The sequence below is a fragment of the Budorcas taxicolor genome, chromosome 9, assembly GCF_023091745.1.
Source record: "Budorcas taxicolor isolate Tak-1 chromosome 9, Takin1.1, whole genome shotgun sequence".
In the NCBI taxonomy this organism is placed as follows: Eukaryota; Metazoa; Chordata; class Mammalia; order Artiodactyla; family Bovidae; genus Budorcas; species Budorcas taxicolor.
Genome location: NC_068918.1, coordinates 33,598,719 through 33,623,254, shown reverse-complemented (window position 1 = coordinate 33,623,254; position 24,536 = coordinate 33,598,719). Strand labels below are relative to the sequence as shown.

Here is a 24,536-nt window from a genome sequence, read left to right as displayed (position 1 = left end):
CTGGATCTGGGTATTTCTCAACTCTGCTTGTCCTTGAGGTGAGGGGAATTTTAAAGGAATGGATCTCTAGAGGAAGGATAACCTCTGAGAGGGGGCTGATCACTGGTTGGGGAGGGGAGTCTGTTCCACACCAACTTTAGGTCTGCTTGCTGATGGGAAAGCTTTTCCTTTCTTTACTGTTTTAATTTACCATATTGGAAGAGACAGTTAATGGAGAGAATGGTACCTCTTTTGGGGGAAGCTAAGTGAATGGAGATCTAGGGATCAGGCCCAGATAATCTGATGCTAGAGGGGTGTCCTGCACCCCTGCACCTCTCATGCAATCTAGTTCATAGGACCCTACTTGCCCCCTTCTTTTGTTGTTCTAAAACGTTTTTAAAACTAAGTATAGTTGATTTACAATATTTCAGGTGTATAGCAAAGTGATTCAGCTGTATATGTAACATTTTTTCAGATTCTTTTCCGTTACAGATTACTATAAGATTATTGAATACAGTTCCCTGTGCTATACAGTAGGTCCTTGTTGATTATCTACTTTATATATAGTAGCATGTATCTATTAATCCCAAATTTCTAATTTATCCCTCTCCCTCCATTCCCCTTTGGTAACTGTAAGTTTGTCTCCTATGTCTGTGAGTCTGTTTTTCTGCTTCCCTGTTTAAATGATGAGAAGGAGGATTAGTAGGAGAGTGAGCTATGGTAGAAGACATTTTTCAGAGGCAATAGATTCCCCTGACTCATAACCAGTTTTCCAAGGGGCATTGACAGTCTACCTAACTCCTCACTGATTTAGGGTCCCTTGGATATTTTTCCAGAATGTCCTGTATTTTCCTCCAGTCCAAAGCAGTTATCACCTTTTATGAGTCTGCTCTCCCTGTGACTCCTTGAAAAAGAGGTCATGTCATTAATCTCTGGCACATAGTAGGCGCTCAGTGTTTGATGAATGGGGTAGATTGCTGGATGGCAAGAGAGACCCCTAGATTCCATCATCCTTCTCATGGTCCATCTTATTTCTTATCTCCTGGACAAAAATGTAACCCTGTAATAAAAGATGTCTTCCCTTTTTTTTTTTTTTGCTTCCCTTTTGTTGAGAACCTCATTCTCACAAAAGGATAGAGGAAGTTAGAGACTGTGTTTGGACCTGGTCAGAAATGCTTCAGAACCTCTGGGGTATGACCACCCCTTTCCAAGCCAACTTTATAAACCCGTCCTTACAGTTAATGTCTTGTCTGTGTTAAAAGGTATTTCTGATACATGGCATTTCCCCTTTATCAATCACTTCTCATTGTAGACTCACAGGAAAAAATCTTTGAAAGTTAATATTGAACAGGACTTAATCATTTTACAGATAATTACCTGGAGCCCAGAGAGGTCTAGTCACTTGCCCAAGTTTACACAGCTTGTTGGGACAGAGCCTGAACACCCCCTCAGTCTCCCCTCCCACCACCACCCCCAACCCCATCAGCCACCCTCTCCAAGCGGGCTCCCAGTGATTAGCCTTGCTGTGTCTCCAGCTACTTCTTGGGAAGTCTGCAGGCAACTTCCACCTTCATTCATGTGCCCAGTGTTTCCGCAGCACATAATAGGAATCAGGCAGCGTACTTGAGCCCATGGACACGAAGATGAAAAGTAACAGTCCCTACCTTGCAGAGTCTTTCTTCTCTGAGGTCCGACCTCAAGAGTTCCAAGTTTCTGCACCTTAGATCCGAGGTCCCTGTGTCCTGCAGCAGCTTCCAGTGAGCAGAAGCCAGAGAACACTCGGGTGCCAGGCTCCTCCTGGACCTGGTGGGCAATTGGGCCCTAGCCCCTCCTGCCTACCCTGGATCTTGTAGCTGCTGTTGCCACCAAACCAATCATGCCAGAAAGTCATCATGATGATTTCAGAACTGCATTGTGATTTATGCAAAGCGCGCAGATAATTACAGCCAGGCGCACAGAACACAGGATGAACATGCTGTGGGTGTGTGCGCGTGTTGTCTTTTGCCAGAGCTGGATGGTGTGTGTGTGTGTTTCTATTTAGTGGAATTCTTGACACCCTGTGAATCGAAACCAGTGGCAGGAGAAAAGATGGGACATTCCTGTTTTGACTTTGAGACAATTGGTGAACCTCAGGAGTATTTTCCACAAGTTTAGGTGCCTACAACTGAGCCGGTAGGGCGAGTGTCTGGAGTAGGGAAATCAGTCTTTAGACCCTTTACCGCAGTCCTCCTACCTCGAAGCCTCCACACCTGCAAAGCGATGTTCAGGCCTCCCGGTCACAGACTACTAAACTTTTATCTTGAAGACCGGCAGGGCCGAATCTTCCATGCCGGCCTTCATCTTTGCCCGAAATAAATTATTTGGACTCTTTAAAGTTCTTTAGCTTTAACTAAGCTCCCCTCTTTGCATCCACATGGCAGGTGTTTTCGGTGGTGATGGCGATTGTTGTAGCAGTGGTGGCAAGTGTATTTCTGAAAGTCATAATCCCAGTGTCCAAACTAGAGCCTGGGATAGGAACTGTGTTTCTGAAACGCTGCCGGGAAATCATTTCTTTTTCTAGGTGCGGAGTTTGTACTACTTCTCGGGCAGGGCCAGCTGAGCACAAGTCTGCCCAACTTGTCAAAAATGTTGACTTACTGTCCTGTCTCCTAAAAAACCCTCAGGATTATGGTTTTGTATCTCATTTCCCTGATATCCTTCCACTTCGAAAAACAGACGAGGTATAACTTGGGAGGTAGTCATCTCCTTTCTTGCTCTTTCTGGGTATCCGCAGACCCGGGTCCTGCTTGCTGCGCAGCACTAGCACCGCGAGGCGTACACGGGCGCGGGCTCCAGGCCCAGCCCAGGCGTCTGCGGAAAGTTGCGGTCACGTGCTGTGGCAGCGAACAGGGGCGCACATCCCGCGCCCCTGAGCCTCCGGGGCCGAGGAACTGCTGCTCCCTCCAGAGGCCGGGGGCGGGGCGGGGAAGGGAGGAGAGAACGGGACGCAAACACTCACTTGCACACACATACTCAGATCGAAAGGCTGGAAAAGTGGGATCCTGAGCGGGCGGATAGAACTGCGGAGTTCTAGTATCTGTTCACCTCCCCCAGAGCGTGCGCTGAGGGCCAGAGAGCAGGAGGTGTGACCCTTGACCTTCGGCCAAGCCCACGCCAGGAGGTGAGGCTGGCAAACTCTTGTTCGACAAGTTCAGGCTGCTGGGAGAGCTTAAATAAGAATTAATCTCTTAGAGCTCGAGGATCACTCTCTAGGCGTGCGCTCTGCCGGCGCAGAACAGGAACCAGGGCACGAGAGAGCACAAGAATCGCGGGAAGGCAGGCAGGAGGAGTGGGGGACTGAGGCGGGGAGGGAGCTCTCCAGAATCCCCGAACCCTGAGGGGAGGGGCCGGCCAGCGAAGTCCGCTGGGGACGAGCGGCGGGAGGAAAGCAGCTCTACCCTCCCGCCGTGCAAATGCAGAAATAATGGAGGCGAAATAGATTCGCCCTGCTCGGAATGGGCTTTACTTCTGCAAGCCGGCAGCACCCTCCCGGCGGCTGGTACCCAAATAGACGACGCGAAGGCCCCGGGAACTCGGAGCCTCCAGCAAACCCCATCCCAGGCCCCACGTCCGCGCACAGCGTCCTCGCAGATAACTTTCCGTAGATAGTTGCAAAATGAATAATTACTCACCTCGGACCAGATCCAAGTTTTACCCAACAGAAGGGGCACGGGACCAAGAATGAACCAACTCACATGGCCATATCCGGCGTGCATAATCACACACAAACACACAGCCACCCAGTTCTTCCACGAATCTGTCTGGCCCTCTGGAGAGAAAGAGGAAAGCGTTTAGAGAAAGCTCCGGCTCCCCTCCCCTTCCCCTTTGCCATGAATATAATAATAATTCATTTTTTACTACAAGAGCAGCACCATCTTCACCGACGCACCCGCACAGAGCCACACTTCCACATTCACACTTAACTCCTCAGCTCCAAGAGCGCCTGCATTTTCTTTGGGAGCCGCTTGGAGGTTCATTAATATCATTAGCATTTAACCCCCTCCCTCTTACCATCTCCTCCCCGCACATGGCTGACGTCAGACCCCGCCAGGAGTTGGGGGAAAAGCTAAGTGGGCCAGGGACGCCCTATTCCCCTCCCCGCGGCTGCCTGTCAGAGCGCTTCTGGAGATATTACAGGGGACCCAGTCCGCAGCGACAGGCACAAAGTCACCGGGTAATGAACTTCGGGGACCCTCTGACGCTGCGTGCTCGGCTCTCCCCGGATACCGGGAGCTGGCCGCCTTTTCCCTCGGAAGACTTCCCAGCAATCTAGTTTTCCCACTCCGCGCTCGGATTTGGGCAGCGCGGAGCCCATCTGCCTGAGACTGCGGTTGTGCGTTTCCCTTCTTTCCGTAAAAGAGCAGCGGTCTGTAGCGATCTGCCCACACTCTGCATATGCCTAATATAGAGGGAGAAATTGAAGACTGAGATACAGGAACGGTGAAAGAGGGGTTTTGCCCTTTTTTTGCTCCGTAGAAAGACCATTTTCGTGTCTCCATCTCTGTTCTTCAATACCCCTCTCTTGCCTGTCCTCCCTTCTCCCTCGATCTGCCTGTCCATCTATATCCATTTGTCCGTACATGCCTGTGTTCATACCAAGCAACATTCCCAGCGGCTGCGGTTTTGCAAGAGACGGGAAGAAACTTAAGGATGCTTAAATTTCCACTGTGGAACGAATTCTGAGCGCCCAGAGAGCAGCGCAGCGCGCAACCGACACCCACCTGTCTGGCCCCGGAGCCTCCCAGGCTGGAGGGCGGCTGGAGAGCGGCGGCGCCCGGCGGCGAAGCGGGCGTTGCCGGCCGAGACTCGGGCAGCGCCCACCAACCGCTCCGCCCCGGGACCGCCAGCATGAGCAAGCCGGCCGGATCAACAAGTGGGTACCTATCGGGCCGCAGCGGGGCTCCGGCCCGCAGGCTGGGGCGGGCGCGCGGGGTGGCCGGGGAGGTCCAACCCGGCTCTCCAAGGCTCCGAGCCCGGGAGAGGGATTCCAGCGGTGTGTGCGCTTTGGCCCAGCTCCCTGTATACTATGAGTCAGTGCCTTTTGTGGTGAGAGATGAACAATTTCGTTACCTCTGAATTGCTTGACCCCCAACCCCACCCCCAACTTCTCTCTGGTATGGTGGGAAGGTTGTGACCCAGGCAGCCCACCAGTCCCTGTCGAGTAGCCTCCACTTAGCCGCCAGGTGGGAAGTGGGGGTGTAGGGGGAGTCGGCGGGGGCGGGAACTAGGCCGCAGCCCCAGGCAGCAGCACAATAACACGCTCACTCAAAACTCCGAGCTCCAGAGCGCAAAAGCAACTCTGCGCAAAGCGGATTTTGAATGGAATGCTTTGCACCCCGTTTCTAGCTATTTCAAATAATCCTGTAAATTGGGAAGCAGAAACAATTTAAAAGTCACATTTTCCTTAATCCTAAATCCGCGTAGGTCATAACTGGGGAATTTAAAGTATGGCGAACCGCTCTAGCAAGGCGAGGACCAAATCCCTAATCCCAAGGACTTTTCGAGCGGGAGTTCGGCAGAGGCAGGAGAGTGCGGCCTGTTCCCTTCGCGCGCTTCTCTCCTTCCTTAAACTTGCTTAGCTGGAGGCTCTCCCTTGGGACACCAAATCGCCGCCGATCTCTAACCGCCCCTAGATGCTCAAGTGCAGGGCTGAGTGTGTATGTACAAGGGTTTTTGCGTGCACCGTGTTTGCGGAACCCGAGAATGCGCAGGACAGAGCAGGCGCTGGGCTGGCGCGGCCGCAATGCTGGATCTCTGTGGGGGCGTTTCAGTTCCCGCCATCCGGTGGCCTGGGGCTGCGCTTTCCAGGGTCCCACGGCTGGAGGTGGCCGCTGCCCAAGTCCCCACATCCCGAAGTGCTCTCGCTGCCCTTGTTTTCGGTTATAGCATTTATGGCGCTCGTGATTTCCTCAAACACTCCCTCCCCTCACTTTCCCTTATTGTCCCGAGTCTTTGAAAGTTGGGAGAGTCCGAGATACTTCTGAGGACTGATAATGAAGTCCCACTTGAGTGGGATGCAATTCTTCCCCGCCCTCCCAAGAAGTGAGTTGTGTTTTCACTTTGTCCGTTTGTTTTGATTTTGGGCGCTGCCATTTTAAAGATTAAAGTAAAGTGAACGTGAACTAAAAGAAAAAAATGAGAAATGTTTGGAACTAAGGCAGAGAGAGGAGAGAAGGGATCTTAGATGCCGCCGGAATCAGAGCCGACCCTGGCAGAGGACTGACATTTCCAGTTTGCCTCGGGCCTACCTGACCTTGGCTGTCCGAATCTCTGAGAAAGGAGGCGAATTCGCATATTTTTTGTGTGGCCCATGTTCTGGCGTGTGACTGTCCTTCCCAGGAGGCTCAGGAGGAACGCTTTCCTGGTGCATTCCGAGCCTCCGTTGCAAAAACCGAAGCCGACAGTCCTAGGCAGGCCTCGGTTTGCTTGCTTGCCCTGTGACAGGCCCTTAGCTCTTTCCCTGGAAGTAAGGCGCCTAGCCCACTTAGGGTGCAGGGTCGCCGGGGTTGAGGAGCCTTGAAAAGTGAGGCCTCGAAAGTGAGAAAAGGGACGGGCGCGAACTGGGTTCGCTGGGGACCGCGCCCCTGTGCAGCAGATGGCCTAGGACGCAGGCGGACCCTTCGGACTTTTAAGGGAAAAGGCAGAGGGCCACTGGGGAAGCTTTGGAGTTTTCCAGCTTCCCAAGAGCCTGAGCTGGGCCTCCTAAACCTCGAGGCCGACACTGGTCCAGACGGCTCCACAGAGGTTTCTCAGGGCCGCAGGACAGCAGCCCCCGCCCGCGGCGCCGCGGCATGCAGGCCTTCTCCAGACCGGTGGCGGCAGCCAGACCGAGGCTTGCAGCCCTCGAGCCCCGGGAGCGAGGAGGTCGGCTCGCAGCGGGCGAGGTCAGACCCGAGCCAGGCTGCGAGGTCTGCAACCCCAACCTCGCTCGGATTCTCACAGCTGGAGAGCAGAGCGATGTCACCCGGGAGCCCCGCCTGGGTGGTAACAAGACCCCGGCCAGTCACCCCTGCAGCCCAGACTAACTTCTTTCAACAGCCTCTGATGGTAATTACAGTAATCGAAGCTGCCATATATCTTTAGGCAATTATGACACACAAAAAGCCCCGAGGGGACCCCCTGGCGAGGGAAGTTAAGAACGGTTTTCCAGCCTCAGGAAACTCCCGCCTGCCTCACGTCGGAGCTCGCTCGACTTGCTAAATGAGAGGAGCTTTGCAACGGGGTTAACCAGCTTGTCTCGTGACCCAAGTCACCTTAACGTGGCTGGGTGGCGGAGTCTGAGGCGCACACCCGCTCTGCCTCGGAATTTTCTCGTCCTCCCTCCTGTGCTCCGCCCCAGACGGGTGGGCCGGCTTCTACTGTGCCCCGGGAGCCGCGGCCCGGAGGTCTGCGCAGGGACAGGGCCGACCTGGCGCGCCGGCTAGCCCTGGGGGCAGAGGAGCGAGGAGCCCCGCCCCTGGAGACCGAAGGTGTGGCCCGCACCTCTGGTCCTTTCTTCACCGCACCGGGGTTCTCCAGAGATGCCTGTCCCTGGCCTCCTTTCTGGATAGGAAGCGGAAAAGAGAACCCTCACCACTGCTCCTCCCTCGCGCTTATCTTGGCATTATTAAAAGTGCCACCGGGAAGAGGAGGGTAGAGAAGGTGGCAAGATGACTGGACCCCCAAATACAGACCCCAGCTCAGCCAGAGGGAGCGTGCTGTGCAGAGGAGTATGGCTGCAAAACATGGAGACCAAGTTTACTGCTTTCCAGAGTGAGGGCGGCTGCTGGGCAGCTGTTGAGTTCCCTTGGGCGCAGTGACAGGCCCGAAGGGGTGAGGGACAAGACCCGAGGTGACCTCCCCTGGCTCCCTCCAACTCCCTCCTCCCCCCCAGCACAACCTCTCCTCCCACCCTGTGGGAGAAGGGGCGCCGAGGCGGTGGTCGCCGCGCCGCGCGCCTCCCCCGCCGGCCTTTGTCGCCATCCGAATTCCCATGCTACTCTTTTTGACGGGTCACTGGTGGCTCTATAGGCAGGTGCTATGGCGGGGTTGTAATTGCCCGTACCAAACCCCCCTCCCCAACCCTGCCGCCCGCGTTCTCCGCCCCCCCACCCCCTGCAGCTCCTCCAAGGCCGCGCTCGGAGGTGCTCGCCCACTGGACGCCTCAGAATCCGCTAGCAAGTTTCCACCCTGAGGCCTCGGGTCTTCCCCGCGCTGCGCCCACGCTTCCCTTCCTCCCCTGGCCCAGCTGTCCTCACCCTCGCCTCCCATCACCCCAGTGGTCCCCAACCCGAGCTTCACCCAGACCAAGCCGGAGGCCGCCCGGGCCCAGACTAGAGGCCTTCGAAGCGGTAGCAAAGGGAAAATTAAATGTAAAGAAGTTAATTACTAAGTAGTATTGTTGACTATCCCATCATCATTATCAGAGTATTAATTAAGGTAACCTTGTATTTACTCCTTTTGTTTGCGGGAGGAAGGATTTCTAAGTCTCTATGAACCGCTTCAGTCTTGCTGGACCCTTGAGCCCTATGGAAATATAGTCCCTTTCCTTCTGAGTTTTTGAATTTTACCCTCTCCGAAACAGTCCTCCGGGCTCCGCGGTCACCCCAGACTTGAGGGGATTCTAAGGAGATTTCCCTTGAGTCAAGCGACTGTCAAGGCCACTGGGGTTGGAGGGCAGTCAAGAGAAACCAGTCAGATGGCTTTTAAAAATCAGCCTCAGACAGCGGTGAAAAAGTGGGAGTGAGGGACCCCATGCAGGATTTAGTGTGAGGAGATAGGACTTCAAGTAGGAAGACCCTGGGAAGTGGAGGGGGTCCTGTCCCACCCTAACTTGCCAGGAAATCAACATACTTACAACACTCTCCCCCTACTTGCCTAGCTCGGTGCTAGTTACTTTGAGGAGAAAAAAAAATTTTTTTTTTCCTGAAAGAAATTGTCAAAAGCGATCCATCAAGCATTATTTTAAATAGGTAAAGTGAAAGTTGGGCAATTACCACTACCCTTATTATCATTAATAATCCTAGTATTAGCATTACAATAATAATCCTAATAATAACCACCGCCCGGCAGCTCAGCGAAACCTCGATTGCCTTCCAGCTGCCATCCCTGGTTCCAGCCGTGTTTGTTTTTCTTCTTTTCCCTTTTACATTTCAAGTTTGTCTCCTCGCGCGCTCACTAACAACTTTCTCTGTTAAATGCAAGAGCAAGGGAGGGAGGCGGCCAAACTTTCCGCGGAGCAGAAAGGCAGCAGCGGGCCGCGCTGCCGCCCCGGCCTGCTGTAATGTTTTATTCCAAAATGGGTCTCGGCGATTAGAGGAGACCCAAATACATGTAGCGGTGCATGAATAATGCTCATTGTAGGAAACTGACACTTGCTCAAGGAAAAAAAGTTTGGCTATAAAATCACTTCATTATTTGCTTTTACCGCAGCTTCGGTGCTAATCCCTTCGGAGGTCAGATTGCTTAGCATCTCTCTCTCCCTCTCCCCTTTCCTCCTTCTCCGCCCTCCTCTCTCTCTCACCCCTTCCACACACACCCCCACCCCTTCCTTGTCTTTCCTGCGATTTCAGGCCGTATTTTAGATATTCCCTGTAAAGTGTGTGGCGACCGAAGCTCGGGGAAACACTACGGGGTCTACGCCTGCGACGGCTGCTCGGGGTTTTTCAAACGAAGTATCCGAAGGAATAGGACGTATGTCTGCAAATCTGGAAACCAGGTACCTTAGCAGGGCTGCGCTGCCCGGCTCCCCTCTGCCGTCTCCCCTTCTTTTGTTTGTGCCAAGGCCTCCTCTGAGTTTCCAAACTGCTAGAGAGAGACCAGGCCCTGACCACTCCTGCCCTCTCCCCTCCTTCCTGCCTCAACTCTCAGTGGCGCTTTTGCCTGGGAAAGGTGGGAAGAGGTAAAGGAAGAGAGCTGAGTATGAAGGAGGAAAGCTGAAATCCCAGTGCCTCTTTATGTCCTCTCTCAATCCCCCACCCCGCCCTTTTTTTCTAAATCCTCTGACACATTTTTACACTGCATAAGGCCCATACTCTGACTATAAAGGCAGCCCAGGGGATCTAAGGAAATTTAGGATCTAAACCACAAGTGCAGGCAGGTGAAAGGGCTGTTATATGTTGCCTGCCACCCCACCGCCATTTTTAGCAGCACCCAAGCTCAATGATGTGACCTCGGTCTCAGGGCAGAAGTGAACTGCACAGGGCATCTCAGTCAAGGTTGAGATGCGAAGTGAGTATTGGCCAGTTGGGACAGACAGGATGTGTTGAATGAAGAACTGTGCCCTTTCCGTTTCAGAGGAGCAGGGCTGCTTGGCAGTGGGTAGTGGGCCTTCAGCACCCTTGTGAATTCAGTTGAGCCTTGTCAGAAAAGGACAGAGTGAGCAAGAAGAGAAGGTGCCCAAGGAAGGAGTAACTGGCAGCCTTTCCATGGTTCCCATATCTTCTTCTCTGCTTAGAAGGGGTGCTTGGTTGATTCTGTTTTGGTCTTGAGCAGGAACTGTCTTAAAGAGACATAGGAGTAGGAGCAGGGCTAAGTGTGAGCTAAAACTCCCAGAAAGAGTGAGCAGGCCCCTCCCCCTGACTCAGTTTCCAGCTCAGAAGATCAGCCTTTTGGTCCCACACTTTCTCGGCCTTCTCCTTGGCCAGGCATACAGAGCCTAAGTATAGAATGACCATCTCCACTCCCAAGAAGATCCTGAAGAGTGCAGTGGTCAGAAGTCATCCTTTGGTTACCAATATGGTAAAAATATTTTCACTAATTAGTATATGTATTAATGTCTATGATATACTTACACATATATTGCTTGCTGCTAGTGAATTATTTATCTTTTTCTGAAGCTATGTCTGCTCATGCCAAGTTCTGATAGATTTGGATTATCAACAGAAACAAGAACAAGAAGATACTGCATTTGGATAAGTTATTTTGAACTCTCCAGCCCTATTACCTGTTTAATTAAGTCCATAACTCTGTGTCAGTTTCTCATGTCACCATTTGAACATCATGTTATATATACCCAGGACTGTATCCCAGTAGCTCCACAGGAATATGGGATTACTGTGGATCATCACATTTGAGCAGGCCTCCACTTTATCTTTTATGCAATGTACAGAATTGGGGAATCAAAATCTCAGATGTTATGCTTGATATTTTCAAAGGGGTTGGCTGTCAACTCAAACATATTGATGTCAGTCCAAGTGCTTGTAAAGGAGTGATAATAGACTCATCAGGCATGGTGGTCCTCTTCTTGCACAGAGAATAAATGGCCCAAACAGAGGTATGCATCTTTCTCTCAGGCTCCAGATATTTATATGCAGTTGATCTGATTTGAAGGCACTCTTAAGAACTAACGTAAGCTTCTATTTTGCATTAGTATGTTTATCAGAATATTAGAAGGATAACATTTGAGGATAGACATATGATTGCATTTATTTACATTGGGCTATTTAAACTTCTTTACATTGAGCTATTACACTAGCCAGCAAAGATGCCCAGAAGAATTCAGTTAGGAAAAAAAATTATTTCCGTTTTCTCTTTTATTCTAAGGTTAGGTAAATAGCATTCCAATTCATCATTAACAGTAATGAGAATGTTTAGAAATTGTTATGAACTTCTGCTCTACCTTCATTTTGAATAAATCAACATATTTCAAATCAGAGGGGTATGATCTCATAAAACTGTGGTTTGAGTCTGTAATTTTTTCCTAAGGGGTATTTCAGAAAAATATGCTTACTCCAAATTCAGAGTATATGAGTTTTAAGGTTATGGAACAAAATAAAAATTCATTTATTATCTTTCTTTCCACTGTAAATGTAACAGTAGCACATAATAAAAACAGAGGAGAGCACCAAACTTCTTATGTATTTACTGTGTATAAAATACACATGTAGATATGACTCTTTATGTATCTATATATATGTTCCCTCAGTAATAACACCTAACATTGAATAAATTTCATTAGAAATTTTCTCTGTACTTTCCTCTTTTAATGGACAATATTTTTCCAGAAAATTTCACTGGATAAAACATTTATTTTCTCATGCGTCTCAGATAAATATTTCTAAGGCAGCAGTTACCACTATTTTTTCAGTTATCATGCTAATATTCTCAGTCCATATTATAATTTTTTCAGACAGTCCATCACATTATTTTCCAGGTCATATTTACATTGTGGACATTTCTAGAATTTGTCCAGGCCTTGGGCTCTTCCCTTCCTACCCTCATATCTGTAAGCCTTGCCCTCCTAACCACTCTGGCTTCTGCCTCACCTTCCAGGAATGGCTGTTTCTATGAATCTGGGCTGAGGGTAGTCTTTAAAACAACTCTCAACCTGCTGGTTATAAGGATGGCTTCGAACACGTAGACAAGAGAGGAAACAGGAGAGTGGAGAATAATGAAATATTTATCTGACAGATAAATGGGCTCACCCAGAGAGTGACAGAAAGAGGTAGACTCAAGAGCTGAAAGCGGAAAGAACAGTCCGCGGGAGAGGAATGTGGCAGGGATCCGGGCAGGCAAGCCGGCTCGGTACAGTGCTCTGAAGCCTCCCTCCACCCGGGCAGGTCGCTGTCTTCGGTCCTGAAAAGTCTCGCCCCCTACTCCACCACCACTGCGCCTGGCGGAAGTTCCCCCTCGTGAGCTCCTCCCCGCACAGCGGGGTCTGGCAGTCCAGTCGCTCTGACCCTTCACCTGCTTGGACTCCAGCAGGACTTTCCTTCCTGTCTGCTTTCATAGGGTCAGGGACTGGTTTTGTTGAAGTAGCTCTGAGAATCCTAGCCCTTTCTCCCCCTGGCGCTGCCAGTGCCCAAGGCCCTCGCGTTTTGCGGACCCATGCTTGCCGCTTCGCGGTCTTTGGCCGGGTCGGTACTCGGCCTCCACGCGTTTTCCTCCGCCCAGAGCCGGCTTCTAGTCCCCACTCTAAAGGCCCTTGGGGCCGCTGACCACCTGCGCTCTGTTCCAGGGAGGCTGCCCAGTGGACAAGACTCACAGAAACCAGTGCAGGGCGTGTCGGCTGAAGAAGTGTTTGGAAGTCAACATGAACAAAGATGGTAATCTACTTATTCTTAGTTCATCTTATGTTGGTTGAGTAGTAAGTAAATTATGTATACAGAAAATAATGGCACTCCTATGCATGTAAATCATCTCCTGAGCATTTCTTTCCAGACTCTGGGAATTGGCCTCAGGCTTTAGTCATCTCCCGGATTGAGTCCCAGCCCCACCCCACTGAACTCCCCAGGGTAAGGCCCATGCCTTCATGGGGCCCTTGCACCTCACAACCATCCCCACTAAGCTAGCGTTCCTGAGGCCCCCACTCTGCTGGGGACACACTTGTGACGTTTCCGATCTCCCATCCAGATTCCTCTTCTCACCTCTCCTGGCAGCCCTTTTGTGGCCAGTCTTAAGTCTGTTAGCCTCTCACAGGGTCTTGCTGTCTGGATGTTTCTGGTAGAGACTATCCTATGGACTAGGAGACTGGTTGAAGGAGGAAGGGCAGAGACATGAACAGGCAGAATGTCTAGCCCTTGTTTGTAGACTCACCAAGATCACAAAATTAGGACGGCTGTTGGGATCTGTGCTTCTCTCAGTTCTAAAGAAAGGGGCTGTAGCGGCAAGGTAACACTAGTGGGTGCCTGGGGCACCCAGCTTCCAGACGTCTCAGCAAGAACTAGGTCGTCAGGATGCTTCTTGGGCTTAGAGTGCAATCCAAGGGCATGGCCGGCGGTGGCCTGGCCAGGGCGCCCCAGGCCTGGAAGGGAGTGGGAAGGGGGCGGGAGTCATGGCCAGGAGGGAGGAACGGGGCCTCAGGACTGGGTGCGGAGTGGGCTTTGCTGTGAAGGAGGCCTGCCGTGAAGGAGGCATCCCCCTGAGGTACATGCAGCTCCCAGTGGGGAAGTTACTTCCTCCGCGGCGCAGGAAGCAGGAGGGAGCGTCCAACCTGTTGAACTTGTGTATTGACAAGTTGTCAAGCTCGTGGAGCGGAAGATTGCCCTGAATTAATTTGTTTGTTTAAACTGTTGGTGGTAATTGTCACATCTCCCTTGCCTTCCTCCAGCACATTCTGAGAGGGCTTTCCCTCATCCCATCCCCCGGCGGGCCCGGGCTCGGGTTCTTTTCTCCCGGGCCCTCTGAGGCCAAGTGGTATTTCCAAGTAGGGCGGGGGATGGAGGTGGGCGGAGTGGTCGTCGGACTGATTGACTAAAGTCTGTGCACAGACGCTGTGTGTGTGCGTGTGTGCGCGCGCGCGCAGACGCGCGCTCAGTGGCTCAATCCTGTGTTACTCTTTGCGACGCCATGGATTGACTGTAGTCCTGACAGGCTCCTCTATCCATGGGATCTCCCAGGCAAGAATACTGGAGTGGGTTGCCATTTCCTCCTCCAGGGAATCTTCCCGACCCAGGGATCTAACGCTAGTCTCCTGCAATGCTCCCTCTACATTCAATTGAGGTCGAGACCTAGCCACTCCTGCCCAGAGGATCTCTGGTCTCCCTGCAACCTGCCTGGGCGCGGAGGAGCCCTGAACAGACAGAACACACGTAGTCTTGCCTGAGGCTCAGGCATTAGTGTGACGCTGTGGGCCGCTCTTTTCGGCTTCAGCTTCCTTATGCAAACAGTGTAAGGGTTAGACGGTCTCAGAGCGCCTCCACCCTCACGTTCCTTCTCCCCGCTTCTCTTCACCTCCCGGGTGCCCTTGCCTGCCTAGACGCGCCGGTTGGCCGGAGAGCGCGGCAGCGTCTGTGTGATGACCACGTCTCTGATCTCGGGCGCGCGCCGGTCTGTGTGTCTCTGCAGCCGTGCAGCATGAGCGGGGCCCTCGGACGTCCACCATCCGCAAGCAGGTGGCCCTCTACTTCCGTGGACACAAGGAAGAGAACGGAGCGGCCGCGCACTTCCCCTCCGCCGCACTGCCGGCGCCGGCGTTCTTCACCGCGGTCACGCAGCTGGATCCCCACGGCCTGGAGCTGGCCGCCGTGTCAGCCACCCCGGAGCGCCAGACACTTGTGAGCCTGGCTCAGCCCACGCCCAAGGTCAGTGGCCTTGCTGGGCCCGAGGCCGTTCTGAGTGGAGGGCGGAGAGGGGCACGCCCATTCTTTCTCAGCTGGGATAGCTCGAGCAACACTTAGGGAGAGAGACCTGGCGGGGTCCTCAGTGCTTGGCCGAGCTCTGCGGGGAGCACTCGACCTCCCGCTCTCCCCTGTTGAGCTGGGGTGCTCAAGCTTCAATGTGTGGTAAAGTCACTCTCTGAGCTGACTACAACTGTGGACTTCTAGGCCCATTCCCCCTTACAGCAAATTTGAGGTGGATCCCACCCAGGAACCTGCGCCTTTAGAAAATACCTCTAGTGTGAAAGCCTGTCTGAACCAAGAGGGCAGCCTAAAGTATTCCTGAAGGACAGAAGAGCAGAGTTGTTTTTAGAAGAAAGAAGTTGCCTGCAGCTGACAAAAGAGCACCTTGAATTCCAACTGCAGGGATCTAATCTCTTGGACAAAGGTCCTTAATGCAAGAGAGAAATGTGGAGCTCACCCTGTTAGGACAGTATGAAGAACCTGGCTTCATTTCCCACTCCACTTCTGAGTCACATGAATTTACATAAGGAATGAGCCTCTCCTAGGAGGGCCACAGCCATAACCACCTCAAAAGGTACCCCTAGGGACTACCTTCCAGACTTCCAGCTGGTACCTGCACAGATCCCCCACTTCAGGCCAAGAAGGCCTCCAGATCTCCCCCAGACAAGGGCCAGCTGCAGCCCCACCCTGCAGGGAAGCCAAACACCTGGGCGCATGCACAATATTTAATATTGCTTTCTTACCCTTGATGTGTATAATAAGCTTGGGAAAGTAGTGTTATGAATATGTTGTCAGTTATGAATGGGAATGCTCTGTGAATGATTAAGATGTCTAATTGAAATATTTCCATAATATACTAATCCTTTCTAAAAATACTCGTATGCATATTTGTGTTTGGGATGCCTATTAATTTATACTTTTTTCCCACATCTATTTTTATTTACTCAAATGCAAGAAGCTCTAGTCTAAATTGGGAGACAGGCCTGGCACTTGGCTCAGCCCGAGGAAAATTTGCTGCAGAGGATAGAAAAGCCACATGCCCCTCTTGATGGAAAAGGCCGCCAAAGAGTGGAATGAGCCTCTCCCAGTAATTATTATTTCCCAGACTCTGTAGATGTTCCCGTCTCCTTCCTTGGTCTAGTTAGAAAACTTTAATAGTGGCTCTTCTTGCAGAGCTGTTGTTTCCTTACTCCCTGATTTTTCTCTTTCTTCCCCACCCAGTATCCCCATGAAGTGAATGGGACCCCAATGTATCTCTATGAAGTGGCCACAGAGTCAGTGTGTGAATCAGCTGCCAGGCTTCTATTTATGAGCATCAAGTGGGCTAAGAGTGTGCCAGCTTTCTCCACGCTATCTTTGCAAGACCAGGTAGGACCAAGAGGGCACTGAGCTCTTGGGGGAAGAGGGTTGGGAAAGAAGCAACAGTTGTTAGGCTTATTAAACTAAATGCTACTTGGATAAATCACCAGAGCCAGGCATCCATTCTTAACAGCAGTGAGAAAGTGATTTTTCTTAGCTTCTTGCTATGGCTTCAAAATATCTAGCTATGGAATCCTTACTAAGAAGTGTAATTGTGTTATTTCAGGAAAGTTGGATATGATCTGCAAGAAACAAATACACAAGATCATTTTCTTTTTTAGTTTAATTGGAACATCAAATTTAATCACAAATTTTAAAAATCATAAATCTTAATGATGTTTTAAATTTTTAATAAAGCAATGTTTGCTTAAGAACACTGGAACTGAGAGAAATAGAAAGTGATGAGAGTATTCCCTGGTTAGATTTTGAGAACTAGTCTCATATTTGCAGCTTTTATTTTTCATTATGATGCTCACAGTTTTGGCCACTGATGTATCAGCATGAAGGATTAAAGGGTGTGTTGCACAGCTCCCTTGATTCTTTAAATGCTTTTAGAGATTTTGTGAACAAATAGGTCTGGTGCATAATCCTGTGATTGTAAATGACAGTAAGTGGGAGAAAAAAGTATATGCTGTTAAAATTGTGTCATACCAAAACTCAGAAGTTTTATTGTTAGGAATATCATAAATGGCCTCTGCCATAATTTTTCTATCCTTAAGGGAAAAAAAGAAAATGAAGTATTCACAAAAATTGGCTGTTACCAGTACATTCATGGAAATTAATGACAAATTTCCCAAAAGGCTAATAAGTAGTTCCAAAAGCAAAGGATTTGTTTCTTTAATTCATTTTATACCTAATTAAAGCATAATAGTGCCCCTTAATATGAAGTATGTTTCCTACAGAGAGACCTGGCAATGTGCTCAAAACATTTAATCTTCTAGCATGGGATATTCTTTCTTTTGTGGCCTGGACTTTCAGACATGGTTAGAATTAGACGTTGTTTACCTTGCATTTTGAAAGTATTATTTTCTGTACTTAATGCAATAAAGCTGAAAATAAAGCATTTTGAAAATTAAACCCTTTGGTCTAATTGTGATTTTGGTTAAAAGCCTTCACAATTCAGCCCTTAGCACTCAGGAAGAAATCCTCTCACATAAATCATCCAGGATTACTGGTTTTGGAGAGATTTTTCAAGATGGTTAGTTTTTATCTTTGACCAGATTTACTTGTAGACTCTGACCATTTGCTCTGTGTGTGTGTGTGTGTGTGTGTGTCTGTCTGTCTGTCTGTCTGTCTGTAAGTTGGCTATTTTTTCTGAAAACGAGTATTTGTAGACTCCTTAATCCAAACAAAATTTACTTACTATCTGCCACTTAGCCCTTCAGTGGAAACCCTTCAACAAGCAAACTGCAGTGAAGTGTAATCCAGTACATTAATTTGGAAAAGGAGCCAGATTTTCATTTTAAATATTCAGTAGCACATTTCAATAGAATGAAAATGACAAGCACCTTGATGCTGTCCACTTATGAGTCTCAGAAAAATCAGGCAGTGAGATGAGGTAAACTCAGCAAAACCCAATTAACATAATTACACCCTGATTTCCCTGCATGCCTCTTGGGAATTAGTGATCGCTCTCCCAGCCCAGCCCCCTCAACCCTCCAGGGAGATTGGGGCCCACATCAGCATGCTTAGTCTGGAATCCTCAACCCTGATAATATCAACATTTTCTGTGAGGGGAATCTGCCTGCTGGCCTGTTGTTGGCATTTCATAGGGCCTGGGTCACCCATGAAGTTTCTAGGTAGTCAGGAACAAATGGATGCAAGGACTAGAAGGGTAAACCCTTTTCCAAGGGAAGCAAAATTGGGGGAACTGGAGTGACTGACTCTCGAGTGCATGTGCAAGTATAGACACCTTTTAAAAGGGAAAATATGAGAAAATAAGGGAAAGCTAAAATATTCAGAGGAAAAACTACCAGGACATGCATTTAAAACACTTTTTAAAATGATAGAAATTTACATATTGCAATTGTTTATAAATTTATAAATTACACACTATATTATATTATACATCTATTGTATGACAGCTGATGCTTTTGGAAGATGCTTGGAGAGAACTGTTTGTTCTAGGAATAGCACAATGGGCCATTCCGGTTGATGCTAACACTCTACTGGCTGTATCTGGTAAGAATTGCACAATTTAATGACTTTGTTGTAGAAATTACCATAAAAATACATTACTGAAAAAAGAACAACATGTAAAGAATAACAAATTCCTGCTGAACAATAGAGTATACCTGTCATTTATAAATCTATATTTAAATGCAAATAATGTTGTTTTGTTGTATTCATGACTGCTTGCATTGTTATTTAAATGCAAATTACTGTGTTTGTTATTATCCAAGAGAAGATTTTATATTAACTTTCATACAATATAGCCAGTTTACATAGAATCAGATATCTTAGAGTGACAATTGAATAGATATTGATATGCAGGATTTTGTCAAAAATCAATATTAAATCATGAAAATGCCTTCATGTTAGAGCATTTATTGCATATTTTTATTCTAGGCATGAATGGTGACAACACAGATTCCCAGAAGCTGAACAAGATCATATCTGAAATACAGGCTTTACAAGAGGTGGTGGCTCGGTTTAGACAACTCCGGTTAGATGCTACCGAATTTGCCTGTCTAAAATGCATCGTCACTTTCAAAGCTGGTAAGCAGATACAGACTGCTGTCTCTTCTTCCAGTTTTGCCATCTCACTAACTCAGTTCAGTTCAGTCGCTCAGTTGTGTCCGACCCCTCGTGACCCCATGGACTGCAGCACGCCAGGTCTCCCTGTCCATCACCAACTCCCAGAGCTCACTCAAACTCATGTCCATTGAGTCAGTGATGCCATCCAACCATCTCATCCCCTGTCGTCCCCTTCTCCTCCCACCTTCAGTCTTTCCCAGCATCAGGGTCTTTTCAAATGAGTCAGTTCTTCACATCAGGTGGCCAAAGTATTAGAGTTTCAGCTTTAGCATCAGTCCTTCCAGTGAATTCAGGACTGATTTCTTTTAGGATGGACTAGCTGGATCTTCTTGCAGTCTATGATACTCTCAAGAGTCTTCTCTAACACCACAGTTCAAAAGCATCTTCTTTGGCGCTCAGCTTTCTTTATAGTCCAACTCTCACATCCATACATGACTACTGGAAAAACCATAGCTTTGACTAAATGGACCTTAGTTGGCGAAGTAATGTCTCTGCTTTTTAATATGCTGTCTAGGTTGGTCATAACTTTTCTTCCAAGTTGTAAGCATCTTTTAATTTCATGGCTGCAGTCACCATCTCCAGTGATTTTGGAGCCCCCCCAAAATAAAGTCTCTCACTGGTTCCACTGTTTCCCCATCTATTTGCCATGAAGTGATGGGACCAAATGCCATGATCTTAGTTTTCTGAATGTTGAGTTTTAAGCCAGCTTTTTCACTTTCATCAAGAAGCTCTTTATTTAGCTCTTCTTTGCTTTCTGCCATAAGGGTGGTGTCATCTGCAAATCTGAGGTTATTGATATTTCTCCTGGCAATCTTGATTCCAGCTTGTGCTTCATCCAGTCCAGCGCTTCTCATGATGTACTCACTCTTCTCCACCTCCAAGTCCAAAAGAGAGGTGATGGTTTTCAAGAGAGCTGATACTCTTAGTCTGACTCCACTGGACCTGCATGTTCTTCTTCTTGTTGACTATCCGCTTCCAGAGAGTGCTTTCCCCATCTGCATTCCTGTGCTGCTTCTCACAATTTCCTGGTCTTCATTTCTAGTTCCTACACACAGTGGTTCTGAACTGAGAAGTTTCCGGAATGCTGCCGCCATTGCAGCTCTTCAAGACGAGGCTCAGCTAACTCTCAACAGCTACATCCATACCAGGTGACCCTTGTTTGCCTTGAACATGTACTTAAGAAAATTGTTTCCATTGTGAATGTGTGAGCAGGCAGTAAAAAGCCAGTTCAAACACTACAACTAATTATCCTGTTGCCAAACTAGTTAATTTAGTTAGAATCTATGTCCTCATCTATTTCTAAGGGTAGAGGAGAGAAGCAAATCAAATTAGGTTATCAAAGTGAAACCACTGCCAGACACCTTACTCTTGTCCCAGATGAACAAGTTGATCCATCAATATGGCTGAACACATCTAGGTGAATGCATATCACCCATCGGCTATCAGTAGAAATTCTCAGTCACTGGGGTTCCGGCAGTGCTCCTCCTGGCCCACCAAACAGGCAAATCCACCACGAGGTCTGTAGACCTTCTGTTTCCATTTTCATATGAAAAAAGTAAGGCTTTTAAAAGAGCAGTGGAACCTTGCTAGTTTACTAAGTTAGGACTGCAGTAGATCTGAGGTTAGAATACAGATGCTATTCTTTTTTATTCTCTAGATTGATCTTGAAGGGAAGCCCATGGGAACCTGTCTCTATCATCTCAGCATCACCCACAGACACTCTGCTGGGAGTAACTATATCAAATGGGTAGAGGGCATTAATACTTTCGTTATTAAAGAGGGTCAGAGAAACCCTGAGTCACCTGTATTCATTGGGGATGATACCACTTCTGCAAAGATCACCTTATTTCTTTATAAATCCTCTTTTAAATACTAATAAGTAAAACTGTTCCCTGTCCCAGAGTCGTTGAAGGTCACATTCAGAGCTCCTATTCCTGAAAGCTTTACGGTTCACAGCAGATCTTTAGTAGCTGACAGCAACCAGTATCTATTGAGTGCTTACCATGTACCCTACAACCCAGCATGTTGTGATTTTCCCTGAAAGTAGAGGGAGTATATAAACAAATAAATTTGTAAAATGTGAGTTTAAAAACAACACCACTGTTCCCTGTCCATGGAATATCACTGAAACTGTGATGTGTGATAGTGCATGTATATGTTTTTCCAAACTAAAGTCCCATGGCTTTTAAATTTAAAATCCACATTAAATTTTAGAATCTATATAGTAAGCACTTAAGACTTGTTCAGAATGATAAAATGGAGCAGTGCATAATTTGGGCACTTTTTCCCCCATTAAAAACTAACTTGTATAACATAACTGACCTCTGACATACAGAGTCTTTAAGGTATAAAGAACATCACACCAGAAGAATATGACACTAGGTATTGATTCAGCCCTTGCTGAGTCCTCACTTTTTGTAGGGTGGCTCATGAACACTGTGGGACACGAGAAAGGACTGTCCATTATCATTGCAGGAAGTAGGCAGAAGTGTTCATCAGACCAGGGAAGAGAAAAAGTAAAGCGGGGAGTGAGAGAGATGAATTCTGGTTGGATGGAGTAGGAAAAAAATCTGGAAAGTCTTGTGGATGGAGAAGACAGGTGAGCTGGTCCTTGGATTCCAGCAGGGGAAAAGGTGACCAACAGGAGCCGGAGAAAGGGCTGGTAGAGGGGCCAGGGGAGGTGCCAGAGAGGGAGTAAGGAGAATCTGAGAGAACCTGACATTTCGAGAGCTGCTTTTAGGATGACTTGAGAGAGTTAAGGGCTTCCCAGGTGGTACTAGTGGTAAAGAACCTGCCTGCCAATTCAGGAGATGTAACAGAAGTAGGTTCTATCCCTAGGTCAGGAAGACGCCCTCGTGGAGGGCATGGCAATCTGCTCCAGTATGCTTGCCTAGAGAATCCCATTACACAGGAGCCTGGGGGGCTACAGTCAGTCTATAGAGTCACACAGAGTCAGACAGGACTGAAGTGACTTAGCACGCACGAGAGCATTAAACCACAAATTAACAGAAGTCTATTTTGGAAAAATGATAACTATACTACTTCTTCCTCACCCTCAAAACAAAGAAATTATTAAGGGAAGGAACACATCTACTTTGACATGAGCTTTGTATTTCGTGATATCAGTTATGCTATAATGTAATATTGATGTCTACAGTCATAAATGTGACAAAACTAACTATACCTTACTTCTTAGCTCCTTCAAGCCAGTGAACATTCTCCTCTAGCACTTTCCTGTCTAGAAGAATCTGAACTCTAAATGAAAAGTTAATGTTGTAAACTGAGCTAACTATGCATTAATTGTTAAACCTGCAAACTGACCTAATTGTTACAGCCCTGTAAGTGATTTCTCTAATAATCTAGGACATAAGGAGAGGGCTAGAAATTGGCATTTCACACAAACTATACATAACTATGTGTAATAACCATATATAATAATGAACAATTTAGTTATATATAATAAACTATATAGCTGACAATCAAATACATGGATCTGTGACAGACAGAACAGTTACACTTGAAACAAGAAAACTCCCAGTTATGTATGCTGATAGATGGAGTCAGGGGCCTAGATATTCTACAGAATAATTTTGAGCAGTCAGAGAGCCTCTTTCTTTCTCTCTGTCTCTGTCTCACACACACACGCATACACATGGTTGTTGTTTCTGGGTAGTACCGTACTCCACATATAATAAACACTTAATTTGTGTTGACTGACTAACCAGCCCCTTCCTAATTAGAGGATAAAAGAAGTAGTGAGTAGGTGAGTGGATAATCTACTCACGGAAAATCAAGAGTTAATTGTCTATGAAGTCTCCCAAAGCCATCCTTTCTGTCATTATTTCCCTGTGTTTTCTTTCTCACTGGGGGAAACGTCAGCACGTTGAGTGGTTGCTGCAGACAAGATGGGGGCTTGTCTAGGCCACCACTGCTTCCCACCCACTGCAGGGGCTTTTCTCTTCTGCCTGCCTGGGAAAGGAAACAGTTGTTGAAGAGTAAGTGGCCAAGGTGAAAGGGAAACATGGGTCTTCCTCTACTTTCCAGGAAACATAGGAGATGCTTTCAGCAAGGAGAGCAAATGTGATTTATGTGTTGTTGTTTTTTCTCTCCTGTGGGGAGGCTCCACCATGTCCATTCCATATCATTAAATGTGGTCTGGCTGGGCAGTGAAAGAGCCAAATGAGATCCTCAGAGACCCAGGATGAATTGTCAGCCTGAATGAAGTATCAGGTTGAAGAGAGGGACTCTCTTTGGCTCAAAACTTAGAGACAAGCATGAAAGTTGTTCCCCTGGTCTCTGTTTGCACCGTCGGGTTATTGGGCATTTAAACTCAATGTTCAGTTACCTAAGTCCTGTGTAGGATATGTTATCTGTCAGTTTCTAGCACTTGTGGCCATGAGTTGAACCTGGCTGAGTCAGTCTCTTGGGTGGTTTGTGTCAGTGCATGGAGCCCTCCTGTATTGATAACCTGATTCCAAGCTATAGACTGAAGAAGCATCAGAGCTGCAGTGAGGAGGTGGCTTATAGGCATCTAAACGCAGCAGAAGATTGAACTTGTACATCTGAGTACAGATATATGTTGGACATCAAGAGAGGAAATTGTTCAGCAATCTCTCACATCTTTAATTATATGCCAATTTCATTGACATGAAAGTTGGGTGGCACTGCCATGCAACAGAGCTTAGTCTTTAATTTGCAGTGTAATAAAGATGGAATTATTCCTGAGAGTGACTAAGTATAGTGGCTGAATAATAATTTGGATAATTGCTCGGAAAAAGAATCCATTTCATTTGAGGGAAATAGCCTGGTGAAGGAGTCTTGAGAATCAGAAAATGTGTATGTTGTCACTAGTTTTTACATCAGTACTAGTGGTTGGTGTCTACACTAGCAACCATAAGTTTATTATTTGGTCTAAATTGACTACCATATTTCTTAAAAAAATTTTTTTTCCAAATAATATGCAACCCCTGTGCTAATGACGAGACTGTCACCACGTGCTTTTGGCAGTGTCATTATGTTCTCTGTGCCTGTTATTCCACCTGCCGAATAGGGACAGTACTGCCTGGATAGGACCCTGTAGTATGTTATTAAAGAGGCTGAGTCAGGAAGTTATGCTGAAGATGATGTGTGTTCAAGGACCGATATTAAGCCTGTTCGTGATGGATCTTACCTTGCTTTCATGGCTTCTCCTATTCCAGATACCCCACTCAACCTTGTCGCTTTGGAAAACTCCTGTTACTTTTGCCAGCTTTACGTTCTATTAGCCCATCAACCATAGAGGAAGTGTTTTTCAAAAAAACCATTGGCAATGTGCCAATTACAAGACTGCTTTCAGATATGTACAAATCCAGTGATATCTAA

At 47.8% G+C, this 24,536-nt stretch overlaps 1 protein-coding gene across 1 annotated transcript; it reads left to right on the top strand.

The window, feature by feature from the left end:
- Nucleotides 1-4,866: 4,866 nt before the first annotated feature.
- NR2E1 (nuclear receptor subfamily 2 group E member 1) lies at nucleotides 4,867-24,536 on the top strand. The gene is made up of 9 exons (XM_052645453.1): nucleotides 4,867-4,891; nucleotides 9,570-9,715; nucleotides 12,956-13,043; nucleotides 14,785-15,020; nucleotides 16,281-16,427; nucleotides 18,503-18,599; nucleotides 18,987-19,136; nucleotides 20,218-20,323; nucleotides 24,374-24,536. Exons 1-9 carry the CDS (start codon nucleotides 4,867-4,869, stop codon nucleotides 24,534-24,536), a joined length of 1,158 nt encoding a protein of 385 aa, XP_052501413.1.

Coding starts and splice junctions, on each gene's coding strand:
- NR2E1 (XM_052645453.1), top strand. CDS start 4,867: ATGAGCAAGCCGGCCGGATCAACAA. Junction 16,428..18,502: donor CGCTATCTTTGCAAGACCAG/GTAGGACCAAGA, acceptor ATTGTATGACAG/CTGATGCTTTTGGAAGATGC. Junction 20,324..24,373: donor AACAGCTACATCCATACCAG/GTGACCCTTGTT, acceptor CTCCTATTCCAG/ATACCCCACTCAACCTTGTC.